This window comes from Girardinichthys multiradiatus, chromosome 7 (genome assembly GCF_021462225.1).
Source record: "Girardinichthys multiradiatus isolate DD_20200921_A chromosome 7, DD_fGirMul_XY1, whole genome shotgun sequence".
Taxonomy (NCBI): Eukaryota; Metazoa; Chordata; class Actinopteri; order Cyprinodontiformes; family Goodeidae; genus Girardinichthys; species Girardinichthys multiradiatus.
In genome coordinates, this window is record NC_061800.1 from 7,979,312 (window position 1) to 7,992,557 (window position 13,246).

Consider the following 13,246-nt stretch of genomic DNA (forward strand, 5'->3'; position numbering starts at 1 on the left):
AAAGGGCTTTAACCAAAGCAGACTTCAGTGTTGATTTGAGAGACAGGAGGAGCGAGAAGACACGGCTCCGGTCAGGACTAAAGCCTGGGTTTCTCGCCATAACATGATCATTTCACAGCGTTACACTGTGAGTGGATTATAATCAGAGGAATTATTAACATTCAGATGATGTGGACTTGCCACTGGTTGTAGAAGTTCATCTTGATGGCTCTTTGCATTGAGGTTGCCATCAATGATGACAAGCCTTGCTTTACCATTGAGGGAGATTCTGTCTTCTTTCATCACATCAAGAGCTGTTTTGCATTGGTTGAAAGGACATGCCAAGCCTTTCATGAGGGGAACAAACTCAGCTCTGCTGCTCAACTCTCAAATGTATTTTCCCCACAGATGTTGCACCAGTTAAAGTGAAATAAACAGGCTTTGCAGCTGTCTAAGATTTATTTCCAAGATGAGTTCTTACATGGAAAAAAATCAACCAAATAAATCTTCCTCACCTTTTGTGTTAAGTTTAGTTTAAAAACTAGATACCCCTTAACAACTTCGCGTCTCTGGTTTTCACAACTCTTAAAGTTTTAATACGTCCAGAATGTGCAACACAAAGGAGACTTCAGCTTCTTTGACTCTCACACAGATCTCAGCTGATCATAAAATGTAAAATGTAGAAATTACAAAATAAGAAGGTATAAGATGCGGTGGAAACAAGAAACTGCTCTTCAATTGTCACAAGTTGGCTATGTTGCACCCCCCTACAGGACTGTGCAGAGCTGTGGTTGTACAAATGGGAAATAATTAGCAAAACCACATTCAGTTCCATTTTATATAAAATCTGTGATCTGTGCACCACTCTGCCTGTTTGTTTCTCACTATTATTTGCAATTAAATACATATAAAACCCTTTTTGCCCACCCAACACAATAAAAGTAGCAGAAATTCTCTACACAGGATGCCTTATTTTACACATCAATAAAAATGCATTGTTTTAGCACCATGCGTCGCACATAAGAATGATGTAAATATGAAACTTGCATCTATGTGACAGGAGAAGCACGTTAAAGTGCAGCACACTGAAAATGTTTGTATGTTTTTATGTAGATGAATCCCCGCCAGTGGAACAACATCTCAGAGAGTGCCAAGGATCTGGTGAGGCGTATGCTAATGCTGGACCCTGCAGAGAGGATCACTGTCTACGAGGCTCTCAACCACCCCTGGCTCAAGGTAGCACCATGTTTTGAAATGATAAAAGACCCAGCTGCTCAATGTAGGGTTTCTATCTCATGCAAACTTCACAACCACTAGAAGAAATCTATAAATTTACTTCCTCTTTATAAAATGCTACTCCTTCATTTATATGCATCCTTAAGTTTTGAGTTTTTTAGACTTTTCAGCTGTTTTTAAAAATAGACCAGAGCAGTAAAGTCGAATAGCCTGAAGCTAGAATGAACTCACCATCCTCACGCTGAAAAACAAAACCAGTGACAGAAAGCACCGGCTCAGTGGTGTTGCTGCTCGTCTTGTTTCTGCAGATGCTTTCATCACACTTTCCTCTGTGGGCAGTGATGGAGGGACACGTATGAGAGACTTGAAGCTCGCCTGGGAGCTGTCGGACATCAGTCAGTCAGGGAAATTTCAAAGTGAACTCTGATCAAAGTTTTGCTTTTAGGACTGTTGGAGGAGTTTCAACTCTGGATTTGCTGAAGTTCTGAAAAGACAGCTTCTGTTTTAGAAATATGAGAACAATCAGGGTTTATTACTTAGCCCCAACTGTAAAACATCTGAAAAACTTTAAACTACAGTGATAGACAACCCCTCACAGCTGTGGGACATCTTTCTCTTTTCTGCTTGTACTGTATGTACTCTCACCAGCCACTTTATTAGGTAAACCTATTCAACAACATGCTAACACATGGTGAATCAGGGCAACCACTAAGTTTTGCTGATGTGAGGGATTAAATTGACTGTCAGACGGCTGTTTTGATCAGAATCTGCTGATGTACTGAGGTTTTCAGACACAAGCATCTCTCGAGTTTACAGAGGATGGTCTGAGATCGAGAAAATATCCAGTAAGCAGCAGTTGACTTGCTTACGTCTGGGAGATCAGAGGAGAATGTACAGACTGGAGAGAGAGACTGGAAAGGTGCTAATCTGATTGGATTGGGCCATACCACAAAAATAATATATCGAGTTTTTTTACTGTAAAATCCCGTTTTCAATTTTATCTCTAAATAAAATTCACATATTTTAATTAGCTTGCTCACATTTGCCAGCTTTTTACAAGCAAAATTGAAATTTATTGTGTTGGCACACTTGACTTGCAACATGTCTAACATGTTTGCCTAACTCAGAAAAATAATAGGTACACAATAGAAAATGATCTACTATAATTACTGTTTGCATTTAAACAGTCCAAAGTACATCTGCATGAATGACTTGGTGCTCTATAGTGGTGAAAATACCCCCGCTATCCCTCGCTAGTTTTAGCTAGCGTCTGCAATGATGCATCTGAGTCAATGCATTCGGTAGACAAGGGGGCGGTAACTAAAGATGGCTTTAACTGTAATTTTTGTTTCAAACAGTAATATTGACCTGATTATTACTATGCTCATCAAAACATGCAACCACTTATTACGTCCAACATGAGTTGGTTTATAAAGCATCAGGAAAAAGGGGTAAATGCATCTTTTGTGTCTGAAAAGGAGCATAGAATTGTATTAAATAGAAAGTATCTCTCAGCTTTGGCAGTTCTTCAACACTTTCTAATCCTTGATGATCCAATATGGTCATATCGCCCACCCTTACACTACTGGTCAGGGGAAAACAGGAAGCTGAAGTTACAGTTTCCACAGGCTCACCAAAGCTGGTCTGTAACTGATTGGAAAAATCTCACCTTGTCGCCTAAGTCTCATTTTCAGCTGCAACATTCTCATTGTAGGGTCAGATTGTCTATTAAACAACATAAAAGCATATATCAATGCTGCCTTGCATCAGTAGTTCAGCCCGGTTGTGGTTTCATGATATTTTCTTGCCACTCTTGCAATGCCACTGCTTGCATTGTTTCGTCTACAGAACTACAAGACCTACAGGAAACGTCTGATATCTGGAATTGCAAGCGAGGGTTTCTGTACCAAATATTAAGTTCTGTTTTTCTGATGTATCAAATACTTATGTCATGCAATAAAATGCAAATTAATTACTTAAAAATCATACAATGTGATTTTCTGGATTTTTGTTTTAGATTCCGTCGTTCACAGTTGAAGAGTACCTATGATAAAGATTGAAGACTTCTACATGCTTTGTTAGTGGGAAAACCTGCAAAATCTGCAGTTTTTTCAAATACTTGCTCTCCCCACTGTATATGTGCAAAAACAAGTTGTAATAATAGAATGGAATAAAATAAAAATAATGTATGTACAATAAGTAGTGGAAGTGATTGTGCTAAAGTGACAACAATTGTAGGTATTTACGAATGCAGAGGTTATTACGCGAGTTATTAAATGCACAAATATTATATGTATAACATGCACTCAGAAATCCTCGGCTCAACTGTTTCAGCTCTGTCAGTTAGCCTTAGCTGCAGATTAGGTGACAATTTGATCCCCAATAAACCGTGGCAGGGTCTCAACTCTTAGCTGAATCAAGCAGCTGAGATAACAAGCAGTTATGGACAACAATGATCATGTGCACATCAGTTTGAATACCACCAGTTCTAATTAGTCTAGTTGATTTATTTTTTTTCATAGGCTCAGTCAGACAAACTGGTGCTGTATTAGGTGTAAGGTCAGTGGACTCCACCTCACTGCTGACAATAACAGATAGTAAGGAAAGGATGGGTTAATTATGGTCATCTCTTTAAAGGAGACATATCATGCTTTTCACATTTACATTATTCAGTTGTGGTCTATATGAAGTGGAACTGCAATGCTTTGGTCTGAACTCATTATTGTAGTGCCACAAGCTCCTGTTTTACCTGTTTATTACCTGTTCTGAGGTGCATCTAAGAGCAACCCGTTTTGGTGCGGTCTCTTTAAATGCGGTTGAGGCATTTCAAATACATCGTCATTTGTACAGTGCCTTGCGAAAGTACTCGGCCCCCTTGAACTTTTCAACCTTTTGCCACATTTCAGGCTTCAAACATAAAGATATAAAATTCTAATTTTTTGTGAAGAATCAACAAGTGGGACACAATCATGAAGTGGAATGAAATTTATTGGATGGAACTGAAAAGGGGGGCGTGCAATATTATTCGTCCCCTTTTCTTTCAGTGCAGCAAACTCACTCCAGAAGTTCAGTGAGGATCTCTGAATGATCCAATGTTGTCCCAAATGACTGATGATGATAAATAGAATCCACCTGTGTGTAATCAAGTCTCCGTATAAATGCACCTGCTCTGTGATAGTCTCAGGGTTCTGTTCAAAGCGCAGAGAGCATCATGAAGACCAAGGAACACACCACCGCAGGTCCAAGATACTGTTGTGGAGAAGTTTAAAGCCGGATTTGGATCCAAAAAGATTTCCCAAGCTTTAAACATCCCAAGGAGCACTGTGCAAGCAATCATATTGAAATGGAAGGAGTATCAGACCACTGCAAATCTACCAAGACCCGGCCGTCCCTCTAAACTTTCATCTCAAACAAGGAGAAGACTGATCAGAGATGCAGTCAAGAGGTCCATGATCACTCTGGATGAACTGCAGAGATCTACAGCTGAGGTGGGAGAGTCTGTCCATAGGGCAACAATCAGTCGTACACTGCACAAATCTGGCCTTTATGGAAGAGTGGCAAGAAGAAAGCCATTACTCAAAGATATCCATAAAAAGTCTCGTTTAAAGTTTGCCACAAGCCACCTGGGAGACACACCAAACATGTGGAAGAAGGTGCTCTGGTCAGATGGAACCAAAATCGAACTGTTTGGCCACAATGCAAAACGATATGTTTGGTGTAAAAGCAACACAACTGATCACCCTGAACACACCATCCCCACTGTCAAACATGGTGGTGGCAGCATCATGGTTTGGACCTACTTTTCGTCAGCAGGGACAGAGAAGATGGTCAAAATTGATGTGAAGATGGATGGGGCCAAATACAGGACCATTCTGGAAGAAAACCTGTTGGAGTCTGCAAGAGACCTGAGACTGGAACAGAGATTTATCTTCCAACAAGACAATGATCCAAAACATAAAGCCAAATCTACAATGGAATGGTTCACAAATAAACGTATCCAGAATCCAATCGAGAATCTGTGGAAAGAGCTGAAGACTGCTGTTCACGAACGCTCTCCATCCAACCTCACTGAGCTCCAGCTGTTTTGCAAGGAAGAATGGACAAGAATTTCAGTCTCTTGATGTGCAAAACTGATAGAGTCATACCCCAAGCGACTTGCAGCTGTAATTGCAGCAAAGGGTGGCGCTACAAAGTATTAACGCAAGGGGGCCGAATAATATTCCACGCCCCACTTTTCAGTTTTTTATTTGTTAAACAAGTTTGACACATCCAATAAATTTCATTCCACTTCACGATTGTGTCCCACTTGTTGTTGATTCTTCACAACAAATTTGAATTTTATACCTTTATGTTTGAAGCCTGAAATGTGGCAAGAGGTTGAAAAGTTCAAGGGGACCGAATACTTTCGCAAGGCACTGTACCTTGTACTTTTCTGTAACATTACTGTTGTCATATATGTGTTTCTGCAGGTGTAGAAGCAGTCTTCTAGGGTGTTCTCTTCATTCTTGATTTTCTCTATCCTTATTTCTGTCCTCTATTCTTTTCTCCTCTCCCTTGTACCTTTTGCCCCACCTCTCTCCCTTACTTGTTTTTTACCATTTCAGTTCTGTCTCTGTGACCGTTGCAGTTTCTAATAAAGTTTTTTCATATATATCAAGCGGAGCATTATAGAGATAGTCGTAATGTTCTATTTGTGAAAGTAAATCTATTGGCCTGTTCCTTGGCACTCAATTCTGAGCGCTACTCTGTCAGAAAGGACACAATAAAAAAAAAAAGACAAGTTAACTCCATGTGGGCTGGCTAATGCATCTCCAGAGAAGCTGGAGCTGAAACATGATGTTTAGTTTTTTAACAAAATGTCCCATCAGGACCTGCAGAACTGCTCACCGCCTCTACCACCTCTACTGGTGATTCTGAAGTTAGCATAAAAGTTAAATAAAATAAATAAATAAATGCAGTTGAGGCATTTCACACAGCGATAATCAAGACAAAAACAGCAAAAACAATGCTAAGCTGTTTATGTAATTATTCTGTTCAAATCACCCAGTATGATTCTGTCCTCGAGCTAAAAGCACACAGTGGTAACATAAGCAGAAGGCACGATGCTACTGCTACCAGAACAATGGCCAGGACGTCATATCAACACGATAAATTCATGTCTAAAATAAAGGTTGTTGTCATTTTATCATTATTTGCAGCTTACTGCTTTGCTGTGTCCGTTGTTTCCATTGACAGAAGGAATTGACTCATTAATCAGATGAAGTCTTTCAGCAAATCCTTCTTGATACTGGCGGAGGTTGATGAAGGCACTCATCCTTAAAGTGAGGAAATAGGAATTTCTCTAAATATGATATCTCTAAATATCAGAATCAGCTTTATTGCCAAGTTCGTACATACAAACAAGGAATTTGACTCTGGTACAGTTTGCTCTCCGGTTTTGTTTTTGCATTAAAGAGTATACATACAGGGGTTGGACAATGAAACTGAAACACCTGTCATTTTAGTGTGGGAGGTTTCATGGCTAAATTGGACCAGCCTGGTAGCCAGTCTTCATTGATTGCACATTGCACCAGTAAGAGCAGAGTGTGAAGGTTCAATTAGCAGAGTAAGAGCACAGTTTTGTTCAAAATATTGAAATGCACACATTATGGGTGACATACCAGAGTTCAAAAGAGGACAAATTGTTGGTGCACGTCTTGCTGGCACATCTGTGACCAAGACAGCAAGTCTTTGTGATGTATCAAGAGCCACGGTATCCACGGTAATGTCAGCATACCACCAAGATGGACGAACCACATCCAACAGGATTAACTGTGGACGCAAGAGGAAGCTGTCTGAAAGGGAAGTTCGGGTGCTAACCCGGATTGTATCCAAAAAACATAAAACCACGGCTGCCCAAATCACGGCAGAATTAAATGTGCACCTCAACTCTCCTGTTTCCACCAGAACTGTCCGTCAGGATCTCCACAGGGTCAATATACACGGCCAGGCTGCTATAGCCAAACCCTTGGTCACTCATGCCAATGCCAGACTTCGGTTTCAATGGTGCAAGGAGCGCAAATCTTGGGCTGTGGACAATGTGAAACATGTATTGTTCTCTGATGAGTCCACCTTTACTGTTTTCCCCACATTCGGGAGAGTTACGGTGTGGAGAAGCCCCAAAGAAGCGTACCACCCAGACTGTTGCATGCCCAGAGTGAAGCATGGGGGTGGATCAGTGATGGTTTGGGATGCCATATCATGGCATTCCCTTGGCCCAATACTTGTGCTAGATGGGCGCGTCACTGCCAAGGACTACCGAACCATTCTTGAGGACCATGTGCATCCAATGGTTCAAACATTGTATCCTGAAGGCGGTGCCATGTATCAGGATGACAATGCACCAATACACACAGCAAGACTGGTGAAAGATTGGTTTGATGGACATGAAAGTGAAGTTGAACATCTCCCATGGCCTGTACAGTCACCAGATCTAAATATTATTGAGCCACTTTGGGGTGTTTTGGAGGAGCGAGTCAAGAAACGTTTTCCTCCACCAGTATCACATATTGACCTGGCCACTATCCTGCAACAAGAATGGCTTAAAATCCCTCTGACCACTGTGCAGGACTTGTATATGTCATTCCCAAGACGAATTGACGCTGTATTGGCCGCAAAAGGAGGCCCTACACCATACTAATAAATTATTGTGGTCTAAAACTAGGTGTTTCAGTTTCACTGCCCAGCCAACTGTGGTTCAGTATGAAGAGTAGTCGTCTTGCAATCAGAAGGTTGTGGGTTCGATTCCAGCTTTCTCCTGCCATATGTCGATGTGCCCCTGGGCAAGGCACTTGAAACTGTCTCTGTGGCAGCTGTTTTAGAAAACAGTGCTCTGTAGCGGCGGCCTGAAGGTAGTACTCTAAACAGTTTATGTGCAGGGTGTGTGGGGTCTGTAGGCAAGGCACTTAACCTCAAGTTGCCTACAGATCTGCATATCGGTGTATGAATGTGTAAGCGTCAGTGAGTGCGATTGGGTGAATGTGGCTCTAGTGTAAAGTGCTTTGAGCGGTCTGTATGACTGGAAAAGCGCTATATAAGTTCAGTCCATTTACCATTTATATACAATATACACATATATAAATAAAAAGGTGGATTTGCAACATCTGTATGCTGTTGTTTGGTACTCTATTAAATGTTCATCAGAGAAACAGCCTGGGGGAAGAAACTGTCTCTGTGGCGGCTGGTTTTAGTGAACAGTGCTCTGTAGCGGCGGCCTGAAGGTAGTACTCTAAACAGTTTATGTGCAGGGTGTGTGGGGTCTGCAGAGATTTTAGCAGCTCTTTTCCTGACCCTAGACCTGTATAAGTCCTGGATGGAGGGAAGGTCAGCACAACTACAAAATCACAGCAAGAAATAAATATGGCGGATACACAAAGTTGATCAGCTGGACGTTCATGACCATAGTTAGCTTTTTTGCAGCAAATACTACGACCATACTTCGGCGGATGCTGGTCTTTCAAGGAGGGGAAGCCCAATTTCAAGATAGCTGATTTTCTCATTTCGCTGTCAAAGATTATCCTTCTGCATGATGATCATCCAATCATCATGCAGAAGCTGAGCGTCCGGGCCAGCCGAGGCCGGCCCACTGCCCCCTAGACGCCCAGAGACGCTGAGCGTCCAATGGGCGGGACAAAGCCTAGCATTTTTGCTTCGCTATTGAACTCACTGTTTAAAGCACTGTGAAGCTGCGGGAATGAGTGAGGAAAGCCACGTCATTACCAGTGATAAGAAGCTGATTCTGAACAAAAGTTGAACGCGTTGTAGCGGATATTTAGTCAATGACATGTACACACAACAGTATATATTTGATCACTTATTTATTGACATTTTAGGGGAAGTGGAACTCCCCTTGCAGTCTTAGAGCAATCGCCACTGACTTCGAATTAACAGTTGGAAAACTATTACAGATGAAAACTGAATGGACTGAAACATATGACCCAAACAGAATACAAAGATATCTCTGCAGCACCTGAAGAGACTAAATTCAACTTTTTGGCACTCCTATAGACAAAGTACCCAACAAAATGTTTTTAAAAGCTAAAATAGTGGATTTTGCATGATATGTCTCCTTCAAGTTGACTGCTATCATTACAGCAGAGGAAACCAGGAAACTTCAGGGAAGCTTTATTAGTTCAAATCCTCTAAGTCAGCTTTACGCTACAAAAACTGACTTAAGAAGCAGATCACTCTAATGAATAGGATGCTGTAAAGTCTAAAATACACTGTTTCACATGAACTTTGTGCAGCAGCTTTGGAGCCCAGGAATATTTAGTACACCCTGGGAACATCCCTTTTCTCAAGCCTTTTTGTTGGTGCCATGTTTTGGTCAGGATGAAGACTGAGTGGAATGAAAATACTTCTAATGCTTTGATTTGTTCATTTAAACACATGAATGTGACATTATTACGTGATTTATATGTACCAAAGACATGTGAACTGATGTCAAACCTGTAAAGCTCAGCTTATTTTTCGATGAACAAAAGCACTTGTTTTGTTTTGGACATCCATACAATGCATCAAAGCGAGGACAGTCATATAAACTTGATTAAGTTGTGAAGAAGACATCTGGTTTTGAGAAATTTGATATTAGAGTCTGAAAGCATGTCCGTTATGCAACTATATGCACGATTGCATATAAGCACAGAGGAAATGTGTTGTTGACTGAATCGGTAAAACATGATTAAGTTCAGAAGAAGACATTTGGTTTTGAGAAATCTGTAAATAGATGGAATGACAATCGGATCTTCTTTTTCCTGGGTCTTTACATACGTTACATAGCAAAATATTCATAATCCCTCAACGTTTTCCCATCTTGTGGCCTTAACGTGATATAATGTATTGGGATTTTAGGTAGTGACTCTATGAAGAGATAGGAAAAGGATGGATGTGTTTGAAATTTCTTTTGACAAATTACGATCTGAAAAGTGTGGCAGGCATTTGTATCAATCCTCTTTTAATCTGTTACTGCAGAGTAAAATCCAGTATAACCTACTGCCTACAGAGGTCACCTCTCAGTAAATAAAGTCCATTTCTTAGGGTTAAGCGATATGGCTTAAAAATGTTTTCTCTAAATATCTGAGCTATAGCTATATACGTGATACACACACACACACACACACACACACACACACACACATCTCAGTATAGCATATTTATCATGTATATAGCTATAGTTATATACATGATACATTATACTGGGATATTTTAAATTTGGTACCTAATTACTATTAATTCATTGGTGAACCGTGACTCAGCCTCTGACCCTTCTTCAAAACCAGCGGGATAAAAACAAACCTTAAAGCTATCTTCTTATATAATCCATCTGTAGAAATGACCTTTAACCTTTTCAACTCCAAAACAAAGCTTTTGCTTGATTTTGGCTCCTACCAGTGAACACAGTAATTAGTCTAGAGAATAAAAAATAAATCAATAACCAATATTTTGGCAAAAATCTCCATCCCTGTGATTATTGATCTGACGACCCTACACTTACAGCTAGAGCTACAATGGAATAGTTTAGAATGGCCCAGTCAAAGTCCAGATCTACTGATAATCTGTAACAAGACAAAACTCCTGCAGCCATAACTGCAGAGAAAGGTGCTTCTATGAAGCATCGGCTCGGGCAGGCTCAATACACATGCACACCACACTTTTCAGATTTTTTTTTAATTTTTTTTTTTTATCTATGTATCATGTTCCTTCTACTTTCCAATTCTACTTTCCGGGGAAACTTATGTAACTCTTTGGAGTCTGTCTGAATTTTCTAGATTGAAAATATTCCTACCTAGTCTTCAGTAGAAGGTCATCATTTCCAAAACCATCACACCCCGAGGCAGATAGATGTTGGAACCTAAAAATAATCAAATAAGGCAATTTTCTGAAATCGGTTAAACCTTTCTGTTGCTTCTGAAGCTCGTTGCTACTTTGTAACCCTCCAGAGTCATTATTACGATAGCATTCCTACATAACTTACTGCTCTCTGCTCAAAGCAAATAACAAATATATTACATCCACCCTCCAAACACATTGGGCACATTTAGATCAGATTCTAAGTTAGTTTCATTCAACATTTCGGTTGTAAATATTAGGATATGAAGTTTTTATTGGACCTCTGTGGAGGTAGAGTTAAAGCAGCAGGACTAGAAGTAAACGTTGAAAGGATATAAAATGGTCACCAATGATGTCATACCAAGAAAAACCGAAGATTGTTAAGGTTTTTTTCTTATTTTCTGCAGGAGAGGGACCGGTACGCTTACAAAATCCATCTGCCAGAGACTGTAGAGCAGCTGAGAAAGTTCAATGCCAGACGGAAGCTCAAGGTTCCCATCTGTCCGCTTCCACTGCTTCCACACAGTATAGAATGCCTGCATGCGATGATGAGGCCTTATGATCCTAATGCTCCTCGTGTCATTTCAGGGAGCTGTGCTGGCTGCAGTGTCCAGTCACAAGTTCAACTCCTTCTACGGAGATCCACCAGAGGAACTCCACGACTTCTCTGAAGACCCCTCCTCCTCAGGTGCCCTTCAACTCTCACACTTTCCTCGAGGACAACCATCTCCTGTTATTTATCCTTTCTTCTTGTTCTCTTCTGTATTCCTGCTTTCTCTGCAAACTGGCTGTTCCTCTCCAGCTGCTGTTAAATGAGCAGGAGAGACACAGAAAGTGAACACAGGGGAATGCGTTCATTATCCCATTCTACAGGTTAATAGATGCTGCGAAAGCTAAGCATTGCTGCAGGAAATGTTTATCCTTGGTTTTATTTTGCAGTGTTTGGTAGCGGTACACTTTAAAAGCTCAGATATTCTGAGTGGACATTATATCCTTGTTTCTGACTGTTTTGAAACAAATGGTAAACCTTCTGTCTCACTGTATTTCTTTGTGTCTCTCTCTGTTAATGCTTCGCATATGCTAGGACTTCTAGCAGCAGAACGTAGGTATCTGTGTGGTTCCTGTATATTGGGGTTCTTTGAATTCAGCAGAAAGTTGTTTTTGTTGTTTGAAGAACGCTAGCTTTAAGTGTCCCAATGAGCTGTAATAATTTAGCTGATGTATCAGTGCTTCAGACTTTTGCACACAGTGCATTGCAAATATATTTCTCCTTAAATGTTTCATGTTTTGTCGATGAATATTATTTAGATTTTATGTGAGGAACCAACACAAAGTAGGGCAACAAAGTGATGGAGAAAAAAAGAGAAATCGTGGTTTTCACATTTTTACAACAAAAACAAATTGAAAATGTGACCTGCATTGATATGGCCTCACAAAGTTAATACCCTATAGACACCTTTTGTTGCAATTACAGGAGCACGTCTTTGAAGGTATGTCTCACCAGCATTAAACATCTAGAAATGCCTGCGCTTTCATCTCTGCAAAATAGCTCAATCTCAGTCAGACTGGATGGGGAGCGTCTGTGACCATACAAGTTTTGCCACTGATTTTTAATTGGATTTAGGTCTGCACTTTGACTAGACTATTCTAACACACGAATATACTTTGATGTAAACCCTTCAATTGTTGGTCTAGATGTACTGTATGTTTGAGATGAAAATAAACCTAGAAACCCATATAATTACTTGGCTGTAAATGCGCTGCATTCATTGTATTGCTTTGTGTGTAAGGAAGAAAACAGCAGGGTTGGATGAGATAAACTTAGGAAAGAGAGTGGGTGGTAGCTGATGAGAGAAAGTGGCTAAGCATTGGAAAAAGCCAAAAAATATGGGAACCAGTAAGACTAACTATGATGTCATATAATGGGGTAAGAATAGCAATAAAGTGTTAGCAGTGAAATAGAAACACAAGAAAAATGAGGCGATTCCAATTTTTGTGTCGTCTCCAGCCTCTAATAGATTTTCTACCAAGGTTGTCTTGACTTTAGCTCAATCCATTTAGCCATCAGCTTTGACCATACCCCATCCCTGCTGAAGAAAAGTGTCCGCACAGCATGATGCTGCCAACACCATGTATCACAGTGTGTGTTCAGGGGGATGCGTAG

The 13,246-nt window shown here is 40.5% G+C and overlaps 1 protein-coding gene across 14 annotated transcripts in view; it reads left to right on the plus strand.

The window, feature by feature from the left end:
• The window catches only part of caska (calcium/calmodulin-dependent serine protein kinase a), a 248,467-nt gene that overhangs the window by 162,072 nt on the left and 73,149 nt on the right, over nucleotides 1–13,246 (plus strand). For 8 of the 14 annotated variants that reach the window (XM_047371389.1, XM_047371388.1, XM_047371394.1 and 5 more), the window contains exons 8-11: nucleotides 1,093–1,215; nucleotides 11,490–11,573; nucleotides 11,671–11,770; nucleotides 12,167–12,184. In XM_047371389.1, the coding sequence (XP_047227345.1) occupies nucleotides 1,093–1,215; nucleotides 11,490–11,573; nucleotides 11,671–11,770; nucleotides 12,167–12,184 (325 nt within the window). The remainder of the gene's footprint in view (nucleotides 1–1,092; nucleotides 1,216–11,489; nucleotides 11,574–11,670; nucleotides 11,771–12,166; nucleotides 12,185–13,246) is intronic. The other 6 variants (XM_047371390.1, XM_047371398.1, XM_047371399.1 and 3 more) reach the window with 1 other exon arrangement.